This window comes from Zootermopsis nevadensis, unplaced genomic scaffold (genome assembly GCF_977971745.1).
Source record: "Zootermopsis nevadensis isolate Lab colony 2312 unplaced genomic scaffold, Znev_1.0 Znev_ptg000012l, whole genome shotgun sequence".
In the NCBI taxonomy this organism is placed as follows: Eukaryota; Metazoa; Arthropoda; class Insecta; order Blattodea; family Termopsidae; genus Zootermopsis; species Zootermopsis nevadensis.
Genome location: NW_028259144.1, coordinates 4,387,860 through 4,413,849, shown reverse-complemented (window position 1 = coordinate 4,413,849; position 25,990 = coordinate 4,387,860). Strand labels below are relative to the sequence as shown.

Genomic DNA, 25,990 nt, shown 5'->3' with positions numbered 1-25,990 from the left:
ATAAATTAATGATTAAATTGCATAAATATAAGCATGGCTAACTTCACTGTGACAGAAAATGTCTTCTGTTGCATCTTTCCTGCGATAAACCGTTACGTTCAGTTAAAAACAATGAACGGGTTAATTTGACGGTAGCATTCTAGACCAGAACTAGAGAGGTCGAATCTAGCCCGGGTTACTTCCTACCGCGAATGTGTACTTGGCTGGTTTTCCTCAGTCCCAGGGGATATTGGCTTGAAATCAGCCACAACCTCATATCCCCCTACTCGCCAATCATGATCTATTTATGAATTTAAAACGGTGTCGTTAAATAACTTAAGAATCAGCCCGTTCAGTGTTCGGGCACTTTGCTGACTCTCAGACGCCCTGTGTCCAATACAAAAATGTTTAGAACTGAAGGTTATCAAAGGTTAATTGTTAGCTTTCGGTCGTCTGAATTATCCTCATGCATTGCCCTGATGTTATGCGGGTTTACTGATACCGTTCTGTGGACTACTTTCGTCATACAGCGAGAGGCGACAAATGTTGAGAACTAATCTCAGACGCTAAAGCATCCGCAAAGTAGACGCCAGACTGGCGATCTAAATAAACAGCAGAAGGGTGCAGCCAGCCCGTGAGAAGTGCCACTACTCTTAAGACAGCCCTAGTGTCAATACATGATATGCTGAAGGCAATCATTCATGCAATAATATGTACATTATGATAGGAATGTCTTCATTCCAAAGTGTGGAGAAGGATACGTTTTGTATGCAAACAAAAAGTGCTGGAAGCTTGCATACACACACGAGATTACTTGCGAGATATCATTGCAGATGATAATATTAAAGTTTGTCCATTTGATTAAGTGAGTGACCTGTGTCATGTTCTTCTGGGCACGGAAATAGAACTTCCGTGTACAAATAAGACGGGGAAAGGACTTGGGTAACGAAGGGACTGTCCATTTTCAAGAAGGTCCTTCGCTGCTTCATGAAGAGACTTGTTCACAGTTACTCAGAAACCCATTCGCTTGTACAGACAGACATGAAATAATCACCATCGGGATGCGATATGGAAGGCAGTGCCACTCACGACAAGATGTCCTCCTCAGGTTACAAAATGGCAGTTCGCAAGTATGGAGCTACGTCATTGAGGTAATGAACGCCTTTGCGAATTATGAGCTAACAGACCGTGCACTCTGCTTCCCCGTCAATTTAAATTCCATCGCTGTCTGCGATCACTAACAGTTGATTGTATTTTCTTCAAAAAAACGAAGATGAATCCCAAGTCATACAGTAACAACCAAGGTATACGCAGACAGAGATTCATGCCAACTTCAACATGCGTTATTCTATGTAATTAAAGAAAAATATGTTCCGAAACGTCACGCAACCCAGAGTTGAATGCCATGGTTATTATACATATTGGATTGTAATTATATACTAAGGTTATAATGACACGTTGGAATCTCGATCCCAGTGTTGTAGATTTAACGTTCATGGATCATTTCTGTAGACTAACTGCTTTCGAAAATAATGTCCAACAGTGACTCTGAACCCTGGTCATCTAACCTGATTCCTGAATAACTATCCATGCTCATAACGATACAAAATACGTAATAACTATTGCAAGACTGAGATTTTATGTTCTCGCTGCAACGAGAATGAAGTTGGCTGTCTTCAGGAATATTTCAACGTCTGATTTTGTAGATATTGACCGACGTTTAAGAGGAGAATATGCTTCCGTCATATTTCTGGAAGAAGCAGTAAGCACCTGTGAAACGTCGGTCAGTATCTACCAGACTGTGCAGTGCAACATCCCAGAAAAAAGCCTTCTTGATGAGGTACTGAACTGTCCTTGATCGACGTCTGAAACTCAGAGAAGTGGTACAACCTCCTCCAGTCTTTACGAGGTCGCAGGATTTAGCAGAAATCGATTCCAATGGGTTTCGTTCGTCTCTTGTCGGTCTAACGAAGAACGTGTTAACAGACTCCATTGGCTCGTTGCAGTGTTTACTCGGGGAATTGAAGGAAGTTGGCGAATCTTATACGCTTTCCTATTTTTTTCATTGTGTTTACTTTTAGACGCATTGAAAACATAACAGAACCAAGTCTCTTATGCCTGCCAACTACAAAAATAGTTCGCAAGTGCGATCCACTTCAACATTTGGATGTACGCACAACTTAACAGACCAAAAGTGAACACACTTATCAATTTATCTACCTTTACTGGTTTTAAAGTTTACAATTTCAAAATGCAGTTAATTAGCCATTTCGTCAATTTTGCGTATAGAAGAATTCGGTTCCAATCTCGATTACCCAGAATTCTATTCATAAATTAGTCATCAATTTATATGATGTATAGAACGAGGAAGGTTGAGAGGTCACGAATTTCGGAAATTCAAAATTGTACGCTATTAGTTTCAGGGTTATTTAATATATTCAATTCAATGTTAATCCCCGAGGAAAATTAAAATTGGTTTCGTATAAGAAGTAACTAAAGGTATCATTAAAAACTAGTTTTAAAGTTCTCGTAGCACTTAAAAAATGTCTAACACTTTCTATAGTGATGTATCAGTCGGTGCTTCCGAACAAATTCGGTATCATGCACCACGTAACTATGTTTTGATTTTAAAAAGCCACTTTATGAGTTCTTCCATTACACCTGGGAAAGCGTATGTTTACAGTGGAAATTACACAGAGCAGGTTATCTTATGTCACCTGCACGTATCAAAGGAACTTCCTGTTCAACAAATCGTTATTTGGATTGGGGGGGGGGGGGGGGAGAGGTGACTTCTGTGTAAGTTCAGATTGTGAATCATATTTGTGTTATATACGTGCAAAGAAACTTTTGAATCAATATTTATTTATGAGTTGTTAAACGACGTTGTCAGTAACGCAGGTTGGTGATGAATTTGAAAGGACGTAAAAGGACGCTCTTGTGGCCTAATTTAAGACACTATCTCGGCATTAACTTGGAGGGACTGAATAAAACCACGAAAATAAGAAGACAGGTGCTACCAGGGCTGAGATATGAACAAGGGACTTCCCAAATACGAAGTAGGAGTGCCAACCAGTTGGTCGTGGTGATCGGCTATGTAGAATCTTGAACAGATATGTAATAAGGGTTTGACTTTGGATCGCGTCTTGTATGACGCAGTCTGCGCGTAGTACAATTGAGATGACGAGATGATGAACAGGGCGTCTGAAGAAGAAAATTGTCCACAAGGCTGTATCCATTATAAGAGGCCCTCGACAGAGACTTGAAACTTGTTCTCCCAGCATTCAGCACGTAATGGCTCTACATGCAGTAAAGTTATTGGACGTGAATTGGAACACAGTGGTAATTGGCCTCCAAGCTAAAGAGTGCGACAAATTGTCTAAATCTGTGCGCCATGTGATACGCTGGTTGGTGGCCGTGTGTTTCCACACTGACAGGCAGATGTTCCAGTTTGTAAGCCGTTGTCACAAACACTGTCTTGTTACGGTGACCCACATATTCACGATGGGTACTGTCATCGGCAGTTCCCGGGTTTGGACGCTCGCCTTGTCAATTGCTGAGATCATACAGGGTATAATTAAATTGTCATTGATGATGAAATGTGAAAGTAGCAGGAGACGGTGGTCATGTTATATGCACTTATTGGTTTATTCTTGTTATTTAACAACGCTGTTTCAACTTCAGAGATTACAGAACGTAGAATATGATATGAAGATGACCATGACCGTTGGTATGGAATAGGGAGAAGGCTTTCGTGGTTCATCAAGGCATTCACCTGAGACTGAGGAAAACTACGGAGAACTCTGTCAGGGTACCAGGTCTCTGAGTCAAGATTTTAATCCGGAACTTCCCGAATACGAAGCAAGTGTCTAGTGAGATTTCAGGTTCTCACGGCTACGAGAATGAAGATGGCTGTTTTTAATGACTCATCACCTTGATGATGGAGGCAGTAAGCAACTCCGAAGCATTTAAGATGGGCCAAAGTAGGTCTACGTGTGCATGGAATGTGACATATACTGAAAGTAAATGAAATACATTTCGCACTGAAGCTTAAAGTGGTTTACGAAGAGGTAGTCGTAATTAGTGTGTGTGATCAGAGACATCTGTTTTCAGGTGACGGACGGAAGTGGACCATGTTGCTTTTCCTAGACAACGATTTGTACCTCGTTAGCGCTTAAGAAATTGTAGTCTTGAACGACTTATTTTTCATGCCACTGGCCTAGAACACGATGAAAAATAACGTTCTCCTTTCGAATGAAAGCGATAAAATGGTTAACTGCGATTCAGTCTTCCTGATGAACACACGAAAGCGAGCGATTGCTAACCATTAAAATTGGTGAGGCATGCAGAAACTCAAGCAAGGTATTTGTAAGATAATTGTTCATCCGGGTCTGAGCTTAAGTCGTTTCGGCTGCAGATCTTATATAACGTGGAATTTAGTTGCATTTTTGGAAGGAAGTGGTCGTGTCCTATTTCAGAGTGCTAGCGTTACGTAACACGGTTATTTTTTTACCCTTTAACGAACGAAGTCCGTTTAAATAATATTTATGAACTTAGTTCTTATCTCAAATAAAACAGCGCGCCTCCATTACAAATATCAACTGGGAAATTATCGCTGTTTATATTCATAGAATCATACGAAACCCACAAATAGACATACTCTGTATTGGCTAAATTCAGAGTGACTGAATTTTAATCCTTATAGCTCGGTGGTAACTATATGTACCACATCCTGAAACAATTATAAATTATGCATTTTGTCAACTAATTGTAGGCTTGTTTATGTGTTTCGTGTGATAATAAACAGTAATTATTCCACTAAACGACATCAACCAATCAATATTTATCGTGACTTTTTAAATATTATTTAGACGAGCTTCAAATTTCACCAGATGATGCCCTTCAAGGTTAATGCCAAAATAATTTGATCGAATGCAACTCAATTTCTCTCCTTAGCTCCATTTCTAATCACTCCCTCCGAACGAATAACCTTCTCTTCAACCAATGTTTAGCAGGCGGATGAGTGGGCACTGCCTGGGAACCTGCATGGTAGGAAATTTCTTTCCCGACGTTAAACGTCTCACTACTCTCCCTATTATTCTTCAGGGCTTCAGAGCGTTAATGCGGGTGGTTTGGAGTCATATCATTTAATTTACCACTGTCGAATTCTGGCCGTGACGGACTCATGATAATTTCTCGCCATGCTTCAGCGCGCACTGAGTGAGCATCTATTTGCCGTTCCGGTCCAAAGTATCTCAACTATGCGGAAGTACAACGAGTAAGTGCTCACTGTCAATGTCGGAATTTCCCGCACTTCAGTGTGTCACTCCCTGGTTAGCCCGGCAGAGAAAGTGCTCATTTCCCATTAAAACCCGGTGGCAACTCTGTCCCACCCGTTTTCAGCAATCAGTGACTTTCCATTTAGTATTTATGTGATTCGTACGATTCTCAGAATAAAAAAGGTTTATTTCCTTAAACGGAATTAACCAGCTGGTCTTTGTATTGGTGAAGCGCTGTGTTTTCTTTGCGGTACGGACTGAATTCTTAAATATTATTCAGACGGGATTCGGCTTCAAATGGTTAATATCACAAAAATCCTGTTTGATGTTCAGACAAACTATCTAACTGCCTAACAGAGTAAGCCTAATTTATTCCCGTTTTTGAACTAACCACCACACCATTCTGACTGGAGGAACCAGTGTCTCGCCCCGACCGGAAAAATAAACCCATTTGGTAGGAGGCTGGGTTGAGATCAGAGCAGAAATCCAACCCTGTCAGGAATCGAACCCCGGTCATACAGCCCGTAGCCTGGGAAGTATACTGACTTGCGTTACAGGTGTATCAACTGCATTGGTTATTTTTGTCCGTGCCGGATATCGAATTCCGGTCCACCAACCAGTATTCACTCTATTCGTCTACTTTAATTCATGTAACCACACTGAGATGCGCCGTACAGTTAGTTATTCAGGGTTGCTACCGATAGAGATTACAGGGCCAAGGATCAGGCAGGGATTGTGCAGCGTGCCGTTGCCTGGCAACGGCCCAGGGGCGTGTGCCCGTCAGACTTGAGTTGTGGTAGGGACATCGATCTGCCCCATGTATGTTGTCCCAGTCACAATACAATCACCCTTCAGCCTGGCTGTCTGCTTACTGTCTGCAATTACATTACGTCATGAAATACCCCTAAGTTTATATTTTCTTTACACTGACTTAGAAGGAACACATCTCTGTTCAAGTTCATATTTTAAAACGTAGTGAGTTGATGGTTGAGGCTATTTTCCTTTACCATTACGTCAGATATTAGCCTCTTTCCCAAAAAAAGAACAGATTAAGAATCACTGCTTAGCACTGACTTTTATTCGAGAGGTTACGGGTTCGTATCTGAGCTTGGACAGTGGATTTCTTTATTGCTATCGAGGCATTCCTGAGTACTTCACCTTTCGTATGTTCCCATCATAATAGACGTTAAGTTGAAACAGTGTCGTTAAATTACGTAAAATCGATCAGTATTTGTCATATAAAATTCGATGGTAGTCTGAGAAAGTTTTTGGGATAAGGAAGATGTGATGAGGCATCTGTTTTGCGCATAAGATAATGGCGAAAATTATGTAATTAAGACCAACAATTTAAGGTCAGGTATTAATGGCCTTGTAATCCTGGGGTCTCGGGTTCGATTCCCGGCGGTGCCCGAATTTATAACTTGTGTTGGGCAAGATCGTGGTCTAGGCAACACGGAGTTTTCCTCCGGGGGCTTCCCCGGTTTCTCCGTGGCATCCCATTCACACACAGAAGAAGGCAATGGCAAACCACTTCTGGATCATCTGCCAAGAACGTATATGAACAGGTCCCAGTCCGAGAAAAGGATCGAAGGATCCTGTTCATATGGACCTGTCGTCAGACAGAACACTAAATAATAATAAGATGAGGTGGTCTAGCGGTTAGAACGCTGGCCTTGTAATCCTGGGGTCTCGGGTTCGATTCCCGGCGGTGCCCGAATTTATAACTTGTGTTGGGCAAGGCCGTGGTCTAGGCAACACGGAGTTTTCCTCCGGGGGCTTCCCCGGTTTCTCCGTGGCATCCCAACAATTACTCCATTCACACACAGAAGAAGGCAATGGCAAACCACTTCTGGATCATCTGCCAAGAACGTATATGAACAGGTCCCAGTCCGAGAAAAGGATCGAAGGATCCTGTTCATATGGACCTGTCGTCAGACAGAACACTAAATAAAAAAATTAATGTAACGTAAGAAAAACAAACAAACAAACAAACAAACAAACACAGGCCTGACAATGAATCCGAACGCTATGTTCGTGTATGTACGTACGTATGAAGTATATGTGATACATGTATTCGTGCCTTCATTGGAAGGCCTTCGACTTGAGGTTAGGCGTGGGGGCTTACAGCCTTTCACTTCAAAGGAAACTTAACTGTAAATATGCCTGCTAAACTAAACTTATATAATGTTTTACCTAACACTATTATGAATAAATCAATTATACTATTAAAGGCTACGCGTATAGCAGACATGAGAGAAAGATATTCATACACATTTCATCTGGCTCCGCGTCTGAACTTGATACATCTTGGTCTAACCCTCTGAAGTCGAAGCTCGTAGAAAAATATTAAAGAATTCAGTCCGTACCGCAACGAAAACACAGTCTCCGTATGTCCAATAACCAAAGTCAGGGATTAAACATGTCTTCACATATCTTCGAAAACCTTGCATGACAGTAACAGTCTGTTTTAAAATATCGCCTTATGGTTAATGGAAAGTGTATTTAAAAAAATAAATAATAATAATAAAAAAAAAGATCTCTCCATTGCTTGTTTAATATCTGCGCACTTTCTCGTGTTCTGTCGACGTCATGCTCAAACTAAAACCAGCGTAGAAAATCCACTTTTTCTCGAACGACGACGTAAGACATTGACACCAATAGGTTCTAGTTAAGACGACAAACTCGTTACATACTTCGTGGGATGCTGAGGAATGGGGACAGAGATTTTCCATTGTGTTTATATTGATCGTTCGTTGTCCCGCGTGTCGTAGACTGAACTTGGATGCGCGTAACGAATACTGGAATTTGCTGCGAAATACAGATTCTAGAGACGACGTGCTAAGGCGTGGTTCATCTTCGAAAAGACAATCATCTCACAGTAGCATATTCGTGTTATTATATACTTATATACAATAAATTTAGAGGGAATGCTGAACGAATGTGAAAAATCAGACCCCTCATTGCAAACGAAGGGATAATTTTTTTCAAATGGACCACGATAACTTCCAGATTCCTATGAAATCGTACCTTTACCCTTTAAAACCAATGGTAACTTTGCCCAACCTGCTTCAACAATTTTCATTTTGTGTTTACGAGTTTCATATGACGTCACTATAAACAGCGATTATTTCCTTAAACAGCATTAACCAGCTGGTCTTTGTATTGGTGAAGCGCTGTGTTTTCTTTGTGGTACGGACTGAATTCTTAAATGATATTTAGACTAGCTTCGGCTTCATTGGATTAATGGTTGTGATGTTTTACAAGAACGTAGTTACGTCTAAACTAGAATATGATTCTTTTGTTTGGAAGTCTCTTGAGAATCACCGACTCCAATAGAATTTAAAGTACAACGATGCTTTGGATAACTTAACATCGCCCTGATGATGGAAACGGTAAGCTCCTCTGAAATGTCCTGTGCTTATCTCTTCGGCTGTGTGTGTCCTCCTGATTCGAACTCTGCAGCTGTGTTCGCGAAGACGAGGGACGTGTAAAAACTTACAGCGATTTACATATTCCTTCTGAATACCAAGGTCTTCTCTAAATATGAATATTTTGAAGTGTTCGTTGCAGGGAATCGGTAATCTCAGTGCGCATCAGACCCATATTTCAAAAGTAAATCGTTTCCTGTGATCTGAAGGATGATTTTATTCTTCACAGACCAGGACGAATGCGATACAGGTCGTTGACCACAGCTCTGTGATGTGCAATTGTTTCTTGACTGGCTTATTTAACGACACTTCATTTACTGCAGCGGTTAAGTCTATGAAACTTCGAATGACAGGATGAATTTCTACAACGAACTGGGGAGGAGGTTTTCATGGTCTACTGCCCCTAAACTTGAGGCAGGAACTGCGGAAAACCATGATAACACTAGCCCAGGATACCCTTTCTCTGTGCGAAATCTACTGGTGTGCAATTACAGATTATATTTCAGAAAGCCTAAACGTCTTCTGTAGATTCCCGGTTCGAATCTTCGCTCAGATACAGAATAGAGGACTGAAGTTTTTCAAGTTTTTTTTATTCAGTCCTAGCAGGAATACGCTCGGAAAGTGATGTAAAATAGGCCACGACTTATCTCGGTGCATTTGATAAACCAATAAAGGAAATTATTCAGAGTCTAATGTGAACGAGCCACGCCCCAGAAGGTCTTCTTCTGTTAAGTCACAGGACAACTGCAGACCGAAAAGAGGAATTGAAAAGACTTTTCCGAAAAGAAAATTCACATCACTAGACACATTTAAAAAAAAAGGTCACAGTTAAAGTGGTATAAGTCAAAAGTATAGAAGGCACGTTTTCATTTTATTCACTACAAGGGCACCAAAATTACCCGAAATTTTCAATTTTCTGTTGATCAAAAGCCTTATTTTACGCATGATCGGAATAACTGTACTTAGCTCTGAGGATTTAAACTGTCGAAAAATACTTGGCGCTTGTTTTAAAAGACCGAGTTATTATACCACGCGTTTCTTAGAGATCAAAGGGCGAACCTGTTCTGTGTACACCGTCGCCGTCAACCTTGAAGTCTGCAATTGAGCCCCAAGGTGGTTTCGACAAGACGCAACCATACAAGGAGATTGGAAATTCGTGTTTAAATCCTTTCTCTGCACTTTGAAACGCATACGGAGACTTTTAAAGTGCGTTACCTAGGACTAAAGTCGTCCTAGTTTTGCTGTGAGGTATTTCATTACCCAAAAGTGTATTTACAAAAACAAACAAAAATAAATCCCAACTTTAGAGTCAAATCTGAAAAAAATATGAACATATTTCGCTTATTGCAACTGCGTTTTCAAGGCGGCTGTCTTGATCCAATGACTATCGATGTATTTTCCGCACATATCGAACTTCGTAACTCCGGCACGGGGTAATTTTCAATGCTACGAAATACCCTGGATGCAGGGTACCACCGGAGTGTGGTTTAGGAGCACGGAACACGGCCATTGTGAATAAGAGACGGTAGTGTAGGAATGAACGGGCCGCGAGACGAGGAATGCCAACCTCGACCACCCGGGGGGCGGGGGAGTCGACCACCTGTGCATTCCTCAGGAACGTGATTGATGCCTGCCTCCCGGCAGAACCAATATCCAAGTCCACGAAGGACTTTTTTCTATACAACACTTCTACGTCTTCCGGAGAAATAGTTCAGCGACATCATATCAACTACTGGGAAATGGAAGTGTAACGGACTCGACGCGATGGCGAAAAGAAACATCCCCGCCTCTGTCGAGAATCGAACACGAGTCGTCTAGGTTATCAATAGATTGGTGAGCCCTCGAATGAAGTCAAACTTAATACCCGGAATGAATTCGTAGGAAATAAGTTAGAACAGCCGGTCTCTGAGCTCAGATTTGAAACCGGTACCTCCAGAATAAGAGGCAGGAGTTTCGGTCTCAGATTGAAAAACCTCGTTTCTTGATCACACAAACAACTTCTAAAATGTTTTACTGTTTGGGAATTTTAAATCGTTTACACACGTCGTGATATTGAACAGCTGTCAGGCTTTGCGCTGATTATCTTCCGTTCTCAGAATTCGTAAGAATGTTCACTGCTATATTTATTCTTAATTTCAGCGTATAAAAAGTATTAGGCCCTACATGATTTATTTCAGCAGCGTAAACATTACATTAGCATAATTTAGATTTGGAAGTGACACTGTTTTGACTTTTTTAAATTGGACTGTGGACCAAAAATATGGTCACGCACTTTTGGTTTGGATGAAGGTGAGTGTCCTATGGAATTTTGCAAAGTGTGGTCTCGTAGAAATTGACCGACGAGCCCTGATGACGGAGGCAGTAAGCACCTCTGAAACGTCGGTCAGTTTCTACAAGACTTCCCAGAGGAGTTAGCTTCATACTCGCTGCCGTGAGAACCTGAAATCTCACTTCTGGTTTAGTTATCTCGTGTAATCTCTGGTTTATATTTGGTTATCTCTGATTTCGTAAAAATTGTTCCAAAATAAATCTGCTAGCATACATGAATAATTTTGCGGAATGGTATCTGTAGTCTCAGAAATTATAGTTCAGGGGTCCGATTTAAGCCATGTTAAAAATTTCAATCTCTAGTCCAGACTAAGCCCGTTTCCTTTCCAATTGCTACCAATCCGTACACTAACCACTATCTCAACAATAAATCAAAGAACTGTAACTACGTGAAGAGGGCATTTAATGCTGACATGACCTAACATAATCCGCTCTCTTAGTCACCGCGTGATTTACACAGTACGAGAAGTCATTCTAAGGATGACGACTTGCTAATAAATAGCATGTCTGATAGCGCGTGATGAAGCCACATTTTTATTTACCACAGTTGTGTCTGATGTTGGATGAGCGCCAAAGTAAAAATGTTACTCCGAAAAACATTTGATTAGTTTTTAAAACAGTGGGAATCTCCCTGATGATGGAGGCAGCAATCCCCTCTGAAACGTCGGTAAAATCCTACCAGACTACCTGTCGCATCATCCCAGAAGATAGTAATCTTCATACCCCGGGCCCCGAGAACCTGACATTTAACCACAAAATCCCCTGCTTTTGTAATACCCGAAGGTTCATCACCATGTTAAAAAAATCCCTCTACTGGACCCTGCCTGATTCACTAAACCACGGAAATTTGTAAATGTTCGCGTATCAGTTGCAAGACGAATTAGGGACTCAGTTTGGAGACTCGAAAAGGGACCATTCATTTAATTCACAGCGAGGAACAGAAGGAAAAATGCCACTGGGGGAATCACGAGGAAATTCAGGCCACTAAACACCGACTCAGACACGTATCATGCATGTACAGACTGCGCACCGTCACGAGATGATTCTTACTACGCCAGCGTCATGTCATTAAACGCCTTGAAACAACAGTGACCTATAGTCATGGGTATATAAGACACGTTTCCAGTTTCATTTTTTATGTGTGAGCGTTATTCCACCCCTATAATATCCGAACATGGCTGCTGAAAGCATATTACGTCATTCCTCGACGTTTGGTGTTCAAATTAAGAGCATTTTCCGCCCGAGCTAGGACTTGCTACGTAACACGAAAGCTGAGCAGCGAATAATTAAATCGCGAAGCTACTTTTATTTGGCATGGATGGGAGGTCTGTGGAATAGAGATGAAAAAAGGTCCACTTAGCCTCGTGAATTTATGTGGCTGAACATAAGTAAGGCGATATCGGTGGAATTTCGTGATAATTGGATTGCAGAGTTGAAACGTACTTTGAGCTTTATAATCTGTATTTCCTGCAAAGAACGTATAAAAAAACCTGTACAATAAAAAGACCGAACTTTGAATTTTATGGGTAACAGATTGACCTTATGAATTTTTTATGGACAGAGCGGCCCTGGGTCTTAGCCAGCCCCTCTCATATGTAATGGGCACAGAGTTATTTTTCTCTGGGATTAAAGCGGCCGGATCGTGAAGCTTAATGTTAACGTGCATCTAATACCGAGGTCTAGAATCTCCACGACCTTTCATAGGCAAGGGGAGAAATCGTTGAATCGGAAACTGATGAGAATGAAGGAGAAAATCAATAAGTAAGGAAGCTGAAAGGGGGAAAAGAAATATTAGAATAAATGAGGGAAAGAGACAAGAAGTAAAGTGAATCGTTGAAAGCGAAAAGTCTTCATAAACACGTCTGAAGTCGACAAGTTTGAAGAATTGTCCAGAAATTACACCGAAAGCGTCTGTTACCTATTTAACTTTGCTTTACCCGAAAAAGCGATGCATCATCTCACAAACAACAGATGGTTTATTCAGAGTTCTAGAGAAATGTTCTTGCTTTTACGATGCCAACTGCTTAGTGATACTAAAATAATTAACCAATATCACCAGAGTTTTAAATTATGTTACGGGACTCATTATAATTCAGATTTAAAGTTCACTTGCTTAGAGAGGGTCCCACAAGTTAACACGAAGCAGCACGTGTGCTCACCGCCCTGATGGTGGAGGCAGCAAGGACCTTTGAAACGTTGGTAGACTTCTATCAGATTGCGTGGCACTACAACGCAGAAGATAATTATCTTCAGAACTTGGCTTGGTAAACTGTTCAATTATTACTTAGTTTCAAATATTTATTTCGGATAACAGACTAGTCGCGATCGCCTGTTTCAGCTGGCGCGAATGATTTCACCACGAAGAGATAATGCACGCTGCCTTCGATTTGAACAGAATTTCTTGACACATTCTCTGCTGGTTTCTAAACGGGTACAGGCAGACTGAATTCCAAAATAACTTATTTTGACAGGTAGAAAGTCGGTTACCGCAATGTGTCCCGTGAGGAAATTGTTGAGGGGAAAAAGTGATCGTAACTCATCCTAACCGGCGGAGATAGTACGGAGCGCGATGAAGTCGTACCACGGATATTCGAAACCCAATTACCGCAAGACACAACTCTGAGAGCCGCCATATTAACTGGACCCGTGTAATAATTGCACTCAGTACCTCGCTTGACTTCCAACAGACAGCGACATTTTGATATAATAACCTGATAATTAATCACAACGGTGTAGGTTTGGCATTCAACCTCCAGGTGACACCCTAGACATTGTCGCCCACGTAACAGCTTCCTTTGTCAATAAATGTCAGACAGACATGTACGTATTACACATTGGCGAAAATTTTCTGACCCGTTCACCTCCTTGGGTATCCTGTAACCCGGATAAAAGGATCGAAAACTCAAAGATATGTGACCTGCCTCGCCATATGCAGGCAACTCTCGGTTTACGAACTCTCAATTTACGAACATTCGCTATAACGAACGTTATAATTCATTCAGAATTTCTTAAATTCGCCAATAGATAGAGTTCCTTATAGAACGAAATGCCAAACGTATAGTGAACATAATTGTAAGATTTAAATAAATAAACCTTTAAAAAATGTATTTATTACAATAATTATCAGAAAATGATTATATGATAATTATACTGAAGTGTTCTTGTTAATAAAACTAATGTAGCCAGTAAGAAAACGTTTGTTTACATGCCACGTTACGTATACGATAAACCATAATATATTATAATAAAACGTATTGTATAGGCCAGAGGTTTCCAAAGTGTGGGGCGCGTCCCCCTGGGGGGGGGGGGAGTGGTTCTCTAGGGGGACGTGTTGTTTGTATGAAAAACTTTTTTAACGAAATATGGAGAAACATTTCCAACATCCTTCGCTTGGTTGAGGCAGTCATCGAAACTAAGTATCGTTCTACGATGAACCTGGAAAACGACCTTAGAGCGGTCATTTCAAAACTCCAACCTCGGTACGATAAGTTATGTCACAGAAGCAACCACACCCATCCCACTAATCCTGGTATGAAGCGTATATTTTATTACAGTTTTTTAAATGAAATGCATTGAATAATATATACTAAATTATAAAAAAAAGTGTACTCATAGCTAAATTTTATGTCAAATCTGTTTGCTTGGAAGGGGGGGGGGCGTGAAATTTATGAAATGTTTTAAGGGGGGCGCAAGGTATAAAAGTTTGGAAACTTCTGGTATAGACCATTCGATGTTTTTAATGCTTTAAAATGGCTGCTAACGTAACGATACGTATCATAAAAGCTCAGGAATAAAAGATACACATAACGAACGTCTTGGAACGGAACTGCAGTCTGCATTTGCCTCTTTATCTGGCGTATTTACTTCGCCCCTGTAACAAGTTTAAAAGGGACGCGAGTGTACGGTACTCCAGTCTTCCAGGAAGTCAATCAATTAGCAGCTTTCAGAACACACCCAGTCTTTGTGCTCATGATAGGAGGTGGTCGGGCAGCTAATTATATCACGGCTTGACATTTCATCTGAGCGAGAATAAGCAATTATAATAAACACGCAAATGACTGTAGAAACTGACCGACGTTTCAGAGGTTCTTACCTACAGAGCGATGATCGCCCTAATGATAAAGTTGTAAGCACCTCTGAAACGTCGGGTCAGTTTGTACGTGACTACACGGCGCGATATCCAGAAGACAGCCATATTCTTTCTTACCGCCGTGAGAATCAAATTCGTGTTTCTGAGTAGGGTTATCCCGCCACGAACTCAACCGCGGTCATGGAGGCCCTAGTCAGACCCTTCCGGTTACTGTCAGATTTCCATATGTTTATAAACTCTGATGTTACGCACTTGTTTCAATGCGGAACAGAGTAGGAGGCTATAATTACAACAGCAAACTATGGAATAAACCCTGATGCAATCAGTAAGAACATATGTTTGAAGATGGGAGGGACTGCAAAGTTTCCTTTCTTGAAAATGGTGACACGCCAAAGCAAACGAAATAAGTTATTGCCCCGTCATTTTTTGTATGAAGCCACATCCAGGACCTACAGATGTCTGAGGACTTTGACCTTATGACAGGAAACTGTTATAGCCAACTGTTTATAAGTTTCTTCGACGGATACAAGAGCGTGTCCTTTGCTAAGAATGCCTCCGTTTGAAGTTCACAGGTCCGGTATCTTAATCGCATTTTAATGGCATACTACACTTTAATTTCAAAATACGGCACATCATTTTAAGTGGAACGTAACTAACTGTGGTAAAAGAATCAGTCAGATTATAAAAACAGACGCCAGTGAGCATTACGGTAAGCCCACATCTTCACAACCAATTTCCCAAAGATCTAATTCGAAACGATCTTTAAGTGGCCTTTTAAATATTAAAATATGCCCCCCCCCCCATCAAAATTCTGCCAGCCCTGACAAAGCTTTAATCCTCGGACGTTTCGACCGAGCGGTAGGCACTCCTGTTTCGTATTCAGGAGGTCTTGGCTTCGAATCTCAGCCAGGAGATCGGCTATCCTAATAGGTTCTTCGTGGTTTTCCTGAGTCCTTCGAAGTAAATGCCGGGATACTACGTTAAATTAAATCACGACCGCCCCCTTCCACATCCTTTGCAATTAATTGTTAAAAATCATCCTATCATACAAATATGTTTGGCCTGAGCTGCTTAATAAACGACTAATAAATATCTCTGACCCCCCGGCACTCAACTGGCCTCCGAGTGAAGGCAGTTTCCTTCTTAATCCAAGTGGAATTCGCATTTCCGTTCAGGTTCCTTCAAGGGGTGGCAGTTTCTTTAACGAAGACAACTACAATTATTTTAGTCCGAATGGAGGAACCAGCGTCCCACGTTCAAGACCCGTTCTCAAGGGTCATGACTATGAAAGCATTAGCAGCCGACATGCTTCAGGTCATCAGCGAATCTGTGAAATTAAATTCACAGTGTGCAAGAACGAGCTAGTCGCATTTCGTTCCATCATACGAGCGAAAATCCTCCCTGATGATGGAGGCCTTAAGCACATCCGAATGTCGGCAGATTTCTGCCAGACTTTAAGACGCGGCATCCCAGAAGACAGCCAAAATTATACTCTGAAACCGTGAGAAATCGGATATGACTTGAGTCACTGTTGCTCTCGAAAGGTCAGGACTCTTAAGACGGTTCTCCGGATGAGGCTAAACGGTCTTAATACTGCGAATGACTGCCGAGGGGTCCAGACACCCCCCCCCCCCCCCCCACACGTGCAGTGACACAAACAGTTTTCTTCTGATGGACAGTTCAAGGGCACGTGTAACACACGACGCAATTAAGTAGTGGTGGTTGGAGTGTTCGTTCCTTGGGAATGTGCATAAAATGAACGCATAATGGGGAAGGAGTCTCAGGCGTACACACCAAACATTTTGTGATGCACAGGTCGGCAGTGGGACGTGTTTTAAATTTCACAGCACGTCTCTCTGTAACGGGGGCTTTTTCTCTGTATATATTTGGTTTACATCAACGAAAAGAACCCTCCCTCGACATTCCAGGCTAACCATTTGCATATCCCGAAAACTGAATTTAAGTGTAAAATGTACAATGAAAATATAAAACAAAATAATGTCAGTCGAAAATATCGACACGAGGTCTTTTAAATGGAAGAAGTCGTTGCTTTATCGGTCTAATGGAATTGTAAACTCATTCCATTCATTTCGTCTGCACAGTAGCCCTAATGGCGTTTTCCTGTGAACCTGTCGTTGACCGGGACCCAAACGTAGGAGGAACTCCCACGAGCCTTGGTGAGGTGCGGGTGGACTCTTGGCATCTCTCCCGATCTCTTAGGGAACCCATTACCGTGTTCTCACGTTACGTGACAGAGCACGTTTTCCGTCTTTCAGAGAAACAGAAAAGACACCAGACATATTTTTCTGCGGTTACACAATCTCAAAATCAATACCTTTCAGAGCAAGGGTTCTGAACTCGATGCCCGCGTGCGTCGTTTATAATACTATGCCACACTTTCCTGACAAGCAAATATTGAAAGATAACCCAGGCAGAAACAAATTTCAAGATTCTGTTTGTCGAATTTGTTAAAGAAAGTTACTACTGAGTGATGTGTGCGATGGTAGGCCTGATTTAGTAGTATTTTAATAAACTGTAATCAGAGCCGTCCCTAGGGGTCTTAGGATTTCTACAAGAAAAAAGCAACATGAAACTTTAAATAGTAGATTATCGATGAGTAGAAGACGACGGGATTGATGCACATCTCCCTTGAAATAAGAAGGAAAGGTCATGTTCTGTCTTGGTATATTTGCTAGCGATGTTCATGGACTGGCGCAACCTAGTGTCGGGGTTTGGACGTCGGGAGACACCATGAGGGTAACAACAGCTGTGGATCCGATGGCGACAGACGCCGGTCTGCCCCTACGACAACACGACGATGTCGTCATGACAGACGAAGTCGAAGATGGTGAGGCCAATCGGCAACAACAGAACCCCGGCCATCTCGCCACCTTGACTAACGGACGCGCTGAGACGTACGACGACAGACTTGGTAAAGCAACTGTCAACGGGATCTCGAAACCCAGTAAGGCAGAGACGACGACGACTCCTGGTGGTGATCTCATAGTAGCTAATGGCAACAGCAACCACTCAACGCCCAAGAAACTACAAGCCAAGACTGATTCCGCTGCTAACCAATCACCCAGGTATTTGCCAATAGTTCGGTAAGCGACTTTCATTCACTGATGAAACTTCAGTTACATTTCAGACGCTCCACGTGTAATTCATCAGTGTACGATCACGACAAAGAACGTTCGTATTCAGTCAGTCCTGGGTTTAGAACAGGCGTTATTTAAGGACGTGGGAAGTCTTAATTTCCCTTCCAAAACACTTCTGAAGAGAGCATAACTCTCCTGTGACAAATGTCATGAGTTCTGTATGTACAAGGAGATGCAGAAGAGATTCTGAGGTGGTGTTTCTGATGTCAGCGTGAATGGCAGCTGTGCTGTGAGGACAAATGGAGATGCTCCATGCTGCAATGGGGTGCTGACAAATGGGGATGGGGGTAAGAGGCAGCTGGATGAAGATGAAGACCACGACCACCTGGCAGCTGACTGGGACCGCACGGTGACAGGTGTTAAGGAGCAGGCTTTCGCTCGTCTCCAGGAGGAACTCAATAAGGCACACCAGGAGCTGAGACTCAGGGATGAGGAGGTGAATCGACTCAGTCGCATTCGGGAGGAAGTGGAGGCAGAACTGGAGGAACTCACTGCCAGCCTGTTTCAGGTACATGCGTACTCTGCGCTGTAGCATTTTGGCCCTTATATAGTCAGGGTGTCTGCGATTGTTATTTTAAGTTGTGGTTTTCTCTAATTACTGTGCTCTTAGGAGGCACACAACATGGTCCGCGAGGCCAACGTGCGGCAAGCCACAGCAGAACGTGGCCTCAAAGAAAGTCAGATGCAGATAGAGGTGCTCACTGCAGAGGTGGCAGCTCTCAAGACACTGGTACTGACTTCAACTCCCAGCCGCCCCAATCCCCACCTGCACCCTCAGATTGACCTCAGAGGTAACAGACCCAAGGACGATTCCACACTCTCAGGTACAGTCACTTCTAATGGCATTTCAAAAGTGTTCAGGTCATGTAAATTAAATAAGCATCGAAGGATCTCACTGGAAAGTGACAAAATGGTACAGATCAGAGGGTTAATGAAATTGAAAGTCTAAAGCAAAGTTCTCATACACAAGCGAGAACGAAAGTGAAATAATGGATGTATCCAAATATTTTGCAGGAGTTGGCTTATTCACCAGAAAGCACAGGCGTTCACCGTCTCATTTCAACCTCAAGTATGGCCGAGAGAACTCCCCTCCAGAATCACCAGTCAAAGAGCAGAGACCTGTGCCAGAACCTCTTGATAACAAAGAAGGGTGCGAGGTGAGTGGAATGGGTCACGTAAGAACCCCACCTATGTAAAGTCTCTATAATTTCTTAAGGCGATCTTATGGGATATGTTCTCATGGCAGCAGATACCATTTCAGAGAAAAATACTGCAATCCAGGCTTAAAGATGGAAGAAGTTGGTACCTGCCTACAAGTTCAAATTCCCTCACAATCCTGAAGACCACCACGAATGAGAGCAAGAGTTAAATTCTAATGAAAGCAAACCATTGTCACGTGACTAGGTCGACCCCAACGTGCACAAGGAATTTGTGGCATGGAAACAGAGTCCTCACGTGGACAAGTCGGACGCGTTCATCGCGAGGGTATACGACGAGGACATCAACCTGTGCCTCGACTTCAACAACAAGGACCTGGGGGCCAGGGTACGGGATGCCGTCGAAAGAGGCAACATCTTCATAGAGGCTGTCAGCGACAAGACGAAGACCGTCTTCCCCAAGCAAGTATCATCCTCTTACTTAGGCCATGAATTATTTGACAATGCTATGTCAGCTGCAAAGGTTGTTTAGGCAATGTCATCAATCTCTTCAACCCTTGAGTGTGTTCAGAAGTTCATTTCATCATTTCCAGAAAATGCTGTAATTCTTGTAATAAAAAGTTATAGCCGTTCTTTACGTGTAGATACAAAATGAAGATGCGCTCATGGGGGACTTTTATATCTGATGACGCTTTAGATAAAAATTATCACAGGCCTTGACAAAAATGCGTCAGTAAAACAAGAATTTGGATATACCAGTCAGTCAGGAGTGTCACTTTATGTTGGACTTGGTAATGAACTTATACATTAGAGTTACAGGGGGGGGGGGGGGGGGGGGAAGGTTTTGAGAAACTCGATTAAGCTGCAAATATCTAATGAAGGAAATACTGAACTATTTTAGGTTTTCACAGCGGAGAGTATGAAGATTTCTGTCTTCTGGGTTGCGCTGATGACGGAGGCAGTATGACGTCTGAAACGTTGGTTAACATCGACCAGACTACATAGCGCAACAACCCAGAAGACAGAAATCTTTATTTTAGGTTGGTTTCTCTTGGTTCTTATTTATGTATGCCAAGAAACGTCAAAGTTGTTTTTTGTACGAATAAAAGAGCAATGATAATGGCGCTCTGCGAACAGGAAATGTGCCCTGCTGGAAGCACCACGCCAGTGTCACTACCGGATGAGGCTGGGGGACCAGGAACAGTGGCACTGCATCTCACAGATCTGCAGGAACAGGGTAAGGACTGTTCTCAGGTAGCTCCAGATCTCTTAAGTATTATGGAGTACCAGCATGCACTACTTTTAGGCCAATCACAGGTTTGCAACGATTTGCATGAAAATTAAACTCCGACATGCAAAGTGTCCTATGGCCACGTGTACTGAAAGCTAAATGGGGAAAAATAAAGTTCACAGAACTTTACCAACTACAGGACGATACTGAGAATGTAAACTCATAATGAAATGTGGACATATTAGGCAATGCCCCCCCCCCATGTAGTTAGAAGAGAGAAATTTGGTGGTGGAGGCTCCACAATATGTTAATACCATCGTTGGAATACTAGAAATGCACTATTTCTATATTTTGTAATAAAACTCTAAATGAAATCCTAGATTATATATAAAAAAATAGCAATTTAAATGCCTGAGCCACATAAGACAAGTAAACTATGTCTTAAGTCTCATAAAATTCACATTTCTCTTTACCGGTTTACAGATAATTGCAGTGTGCGACTTTCTCAACTACTTACGTTACATCGAGAGGGGCTTAGTCAAAAGCTCAGGTATGCGATTAATTAAGATTAATTAATTAATTATGTGTGTATATGTATGTACTAACAGTTCTATTCAAATTTTCAGTGCATGATGTATACTGGGAGGTGACTCGCCTCAGGAAAGAAATGGTATTGGCTCGGCTGGGACTCGCCCTCTCGCTGTAGGATAGGAACGGAGAAGTGAGTGATATAGTAAGTATGTACAAACCTTTCCAAATACATTATGCCCCTCTGCCAACATTTACACTTCCATCTAGAACATTCTGTCTCCAGTCTCATTCTTTCCTCCCCTCACCCTTTGTCAGTCTCTGTCTCAGCCCCAATCTACTTGTCTCGCGGTTTTCTTCTCCTCACCATACACTCTACTTGTTGCTATATCCTTCTTTATCTCAGCTACAGCTTTTCCTCTACTCTCTTACTGTCCTTCCTGCTCTCCTCTGGTCCCATTCCGTTATTCAAGTCATCTGCTGTCATATCCCTTCCTTATACTCTTTAATCCTTTGCTGCGTCCATCCCCATCCTCAACTTCTTACCTTGCTCGATCATAGGATGGACATCGTTTGGAGAGAGACAGAGCAGCAGAACGAGGACCTCGGAAACAGAATAGTGCAGATGGTATGGCATTCTGGGAAGAACAGAGTAAAAGGAACAGGACATCCAGAGATGAAAGTGGATAGTGCAGTGGAAGTGGGAAGGGAGGCAGATGAACGGAGCCAAGGAGACACCTGGGACATACAAGTACAGGCCTGAGACTGTAGTTAGGCTTCATGAAGAGGACACTAAGAGATGTAGGATGGATAGAAAATGACGGCAGATTGGAGAAGCATAGAGCGATGGTGATGACAAGATTAGACTAGGGCAATAAGGAAATTACACGTAGAGAAGTTTTATGTTGATCCGGGGAAGGATAAAGGAAAAGAATAAAGAAAGGAACAAATCACAGGCATTGATGTAGAGGTGAGGAGTGTGAAGACAATAATGGTGAAGGGTGAAAGGTAAATGTGAAAGAGGGTCAGGTTTTCCTGGAGGCAGAGGCAATTAAACAGTGGTCATACACTTTCTACCTGTTTCAGGATGCCATCCAAGGTGCAACTCGGCTGCTGGTGTCGGCAAAGGGATTCGATATACTGACCAAAGAGTTACGAATTATGTGATGTAATTATTATGATGTAACTTCCAAGACCTGTACGTGCACCTAGAAATGATGGACTTCCGTTGTACTTCAACATTTTACGGATGTTGTACAACTTGCATTTGTGTTACTGTTTTATTAATACATTGTTATATAAGTAGGCTTTGAGGTTCCTACAGCATTGATTATGAAGATGGCCATCTTCTGGGTTGTTGCATCATGTAGTATGGTTGAACTTTATGTGTTTCAGAGGTCCTTGCTGCCTTCATCATCTGGGTGATGTTGGAGGCAGCAAGGACTTCTAAAATGTGTTAATATTCTACCCGATTACTCGGTATTACAACAATTCTTATATAGATTAAAATGTGGAAGTAATGAAACTTGAGTCATCATTTCCAGGACTCCCGTTAGAAGCGTAGAAAAGAAAATTACAAACTTAAATGTTTTTCATATATTCTGATGTATCATAATCTATTCCTGTTATGACCGAAATATTTCCCTGTACAAAGTTATATGTAAATTTGTTGTTGAATAATATATTTACTGTTCCAGAATACCGAACACAAAACAGTGTTGCGAACCCAAATGTAGCGTACTGCTTTTAGTACCCCAACTATAATGTAGCTTTGTTTCAAACGCTGTTATATTTTTAAGTCTTCCAGTGGAAAAATAAATAATTTTAATTATTGTGAAAACTAGAAGCCTATACTGAGTGTTTAATGCCATTTACATTATGCATGTAATCAGAAGAAACGGAAACAGATTTGCCATACGTGAGCCAGCAATGTCAATAGCTTCATTGACACGACTCGCAGATTTTACATATGTCAGTACAAGGCCATTCCTGTCAAGGAAATGGGATTTTTCAGCATAGAAAATGTTTTATTGGTAATTGTGTCGTATGATATCAAAACTGATTAGTAACGAACGGTAGGAAACCTGTCTCAAAAAAGTTCGGAAAAAGAACAGAAATTTCTAACCTAGTTTCACTTTATGGGGTAGTCTTGAATAACTACATGGCAACTGATTGAGAGGTCATACAGAAAAATGGAATACCATGGTATGATGGTTTTGTGCGGTAATTCTGTATTTACAAAAAATAAGAGGAAATGTTATTACTGAAAGTCAGGATATCACGACAGTATCCAAGTGGTGCCAAAATATTTATTGGATGACCTCACTGGCACGAGATAATCTTCTCGGGGACACAATGTCGCCTTTGGATACCCCTGAAATCTACTGAATTATGCTTGCATGATGTTCCTCTTTGAAACCACTTCAGAAATTTCTAGTGCTGGAGATGCAATTATGGTTCGGACTAGGGGTTTCTACTGTAATTGTAATTAGTTTCATTCAAAAATTAAATATACTACATGCAGTGACTTTCAGATGATTTTCCCTCTTTCTGTAAATACTTCATTCCTATGTATGGATTACTCTGATCTACAGTCATGACACTAATAATATTATTGGATAGCTCTAACTTCTATTATCAGCCAAGAAGAAAAAAAATCGTGTATTCCTCATTCACATGTGATGATTTATAAATTCACTACAAAAACCACAGTGACCAACGGATCACATAAAAATTGTCAAAAGCGAGGAAATTAAAATCAATGACGTAATCAACAATAACAATCCAGAAGGCATACAGATTGCACAGAGGCAAATATAATCTTATTCTAACTTCAGTTCTAGACGGAGGTAAGTGGACAGCTTCATGCTCCGTCTTCCTTTATTCATAAAATAAACAGCCCTTGGTAAAAACTGACAGAGTGCCAGAGCCATTATGTACATTCTCTCTCACCGAGAATCTACTGCGGAAAATCAAAAACCAAATTTCTTAGGACGTACTGATGAAAAAAGATTGGTGGGAATCACCATTTCAAGACTTAGTACGTGTAAATACTGCAAACCTGTTACATGTTTACCAACTGCAAAAGAATAGTTTCTCTCACAGATTTAATGCATTTGATAAACCTCTTAATAAAAGTTAGAGCTTCCTTTATGTTAAGCATGGCCTAATATAGGAGGTACAAAGATATCAACAATCCGCATACCTTGAAAGAGATTACACTTGCAAACCTTCCGACAGTTAAGAGGCTGCCAGTACTGGTGCTACACTCTACAGCTGTCTACTAAAACACAATTAATAGAGGTTTCTACACAAATAACTCAAAATGTAACAAATGGGTAACTGTGTTGTGCCAAAATGTTTGCAGCAGAGAAATAAATAGTTTGTAAATAACACGGACACAGAAAGACAGTAGTAAAAAGTACAAGATCACGTCTGTATTTACAAATAATGTATTTTTACTGTATAACCATGATTTGTTAATGGGGTAAAAATTCTCACTCGTCAGCTAACCACAGTTAAATCCAGTTATTCCCGTAAGTTAGCAAGCCGCTGCTTCAAGTACCTTGTTTTAAGATACTGAGCTATGGAAATATTCTACGAATGAAAATAATCCTGTCCGCAGACATCAGATACCGAAAACAAAATTATGTTCCAGATGAAAAGAATAACGCAGCATTACTCAAAATGTTAAATTCTGAAGGTCTCCAGAAAAGTATGAGATTTCTCCTTTCACGTGAAATTAATTATGTGCATTTAGCATAAGAAAAGAGAAATATATATTTAAATTAAATTAAAAAGTGCATTTCATTCTGCTCCAGATATCAATGAACTTAAAACAGGGTCAGAGTGTATAAGGACATGGATGTTATAATACACGTGCATTGTAACCACTGTAAAATAATACCAGATCTCTAAGAGGAAATTCAATAAAGATATTACTATAAACCAAGATGTATGTACTCACCTTACACCATTACTGATCTTTGTCTTTACAGCTTCAAAATAAAACATTTCCAGTGTACACATGATCACTGCTCCCAACATGAAGTAAATTTAGAGCATAATTTTGAATGAACAGGACAAAATTTAATTAAAATAATTATTTGCCCTAAATGAGTCCTTATACCGTTCGAAACAAGCGGTAATACAACTAACTGATCTTGGTATTTATTATTTTTGGATAGAAACTATACATATTTTAACTGAATAAGCAAATACTGAATTCTTCCAGTATCTTATTATTATTTCATCTAGCAAGATATGCTAGTCAAGGGAAAAAACAATAAAAGACCAAACTTGTACACTGGAGCGAGTGTTAATTCAAGTCTTTAATTATGGTTCTACATACCTTCTAAACCGTTACAGGCAAACCCCTCAGGTTATTGAAGTACTGCTGATGAGATTCCAAATATGATCACACACCACAAACTACAGTAACAAACACGTCATCTGGAAAAGTGGTTTAAGGAATATTGAGAGATTATATATAGTAAAAGGGCTGATAGCTCGTCTAAGCGTAAGTGACAGAATGTTCAGGACTTGTACTTCAATTCTGCCAACAAAAATAAGACGAGGGCAACTACATTAAGCAGTATTTCAACACGTGCCCATTTAAAAGTTTGTATCAAAATAAAACTAAGTAGATGAAACAAGTTCTGAGAAGAACTTGCAATGTGCATTCCTTTAAATGTTTCTACGCAAAATGAGGCTGACGTAAACACAAATAATACAGTGTATTTACATTTGATAAACTGGAGAACAACTGTCACTTCCTGGCAGGAACTACATGACTCGTAATAATACCAGTTCTCA

The 25,990-nt window shown here is 41.1% G+C and overlaps 1 protein-coding gene across 1 annotated transcript in view; it reads left to right on the top strand.

Annotated features, from left to right (window-relative positions):
- Window positions 1-25,123, top strand: part of LOC110832605 (guanine nucleotide exchange factor for Rab-3A-like) — a 42,239-nt gene extending 17,116 nt beyond the window's left edge. The window contains exons 2-10 of the mRNA XM_022069744.2: window positions 17,798-18,187; window positions 18,470-18,767; window positions 18,870-19,083; window positions 19,274-19,416; window positions 19,664-19,878; window positions 20,554-20,653; window positions 21,131-21,197; window positions 21,274-21,380; window positions 22,262-25,123. Of these exons, the coding sequence (XP_021925436.1) occupies window positions 17,853-18,187; window positions 18,470-18,767; window positions 18,870-19,083; window positions 19,274-19,416; window positions 19,664-19,878; window positions 20,554-20,653; window positions 21,131-21,197; window positions 21,274-21,353 (1,452 nt within the window). The 5' untranslated portion in view covers window positions 17,798-17,852 and the 3' untranslated portion in view covers window positions 21,354-21,380; window positions 22,262-25,123. The remainder of the gene's footprint in view (window positions 1-17,797; window positions 18,188-18,469; window positions 18,768-18,869; window positions 19,084-19,273; window positions 19,417-19,663; window positions 19,879-20,553; window positions 20,654-21,130; window positions 21,198-21,273; window positions 21,381-22,261) is intronic.
- Window positions 25,124-25,990: the final 867 nt, after the last annotated feature.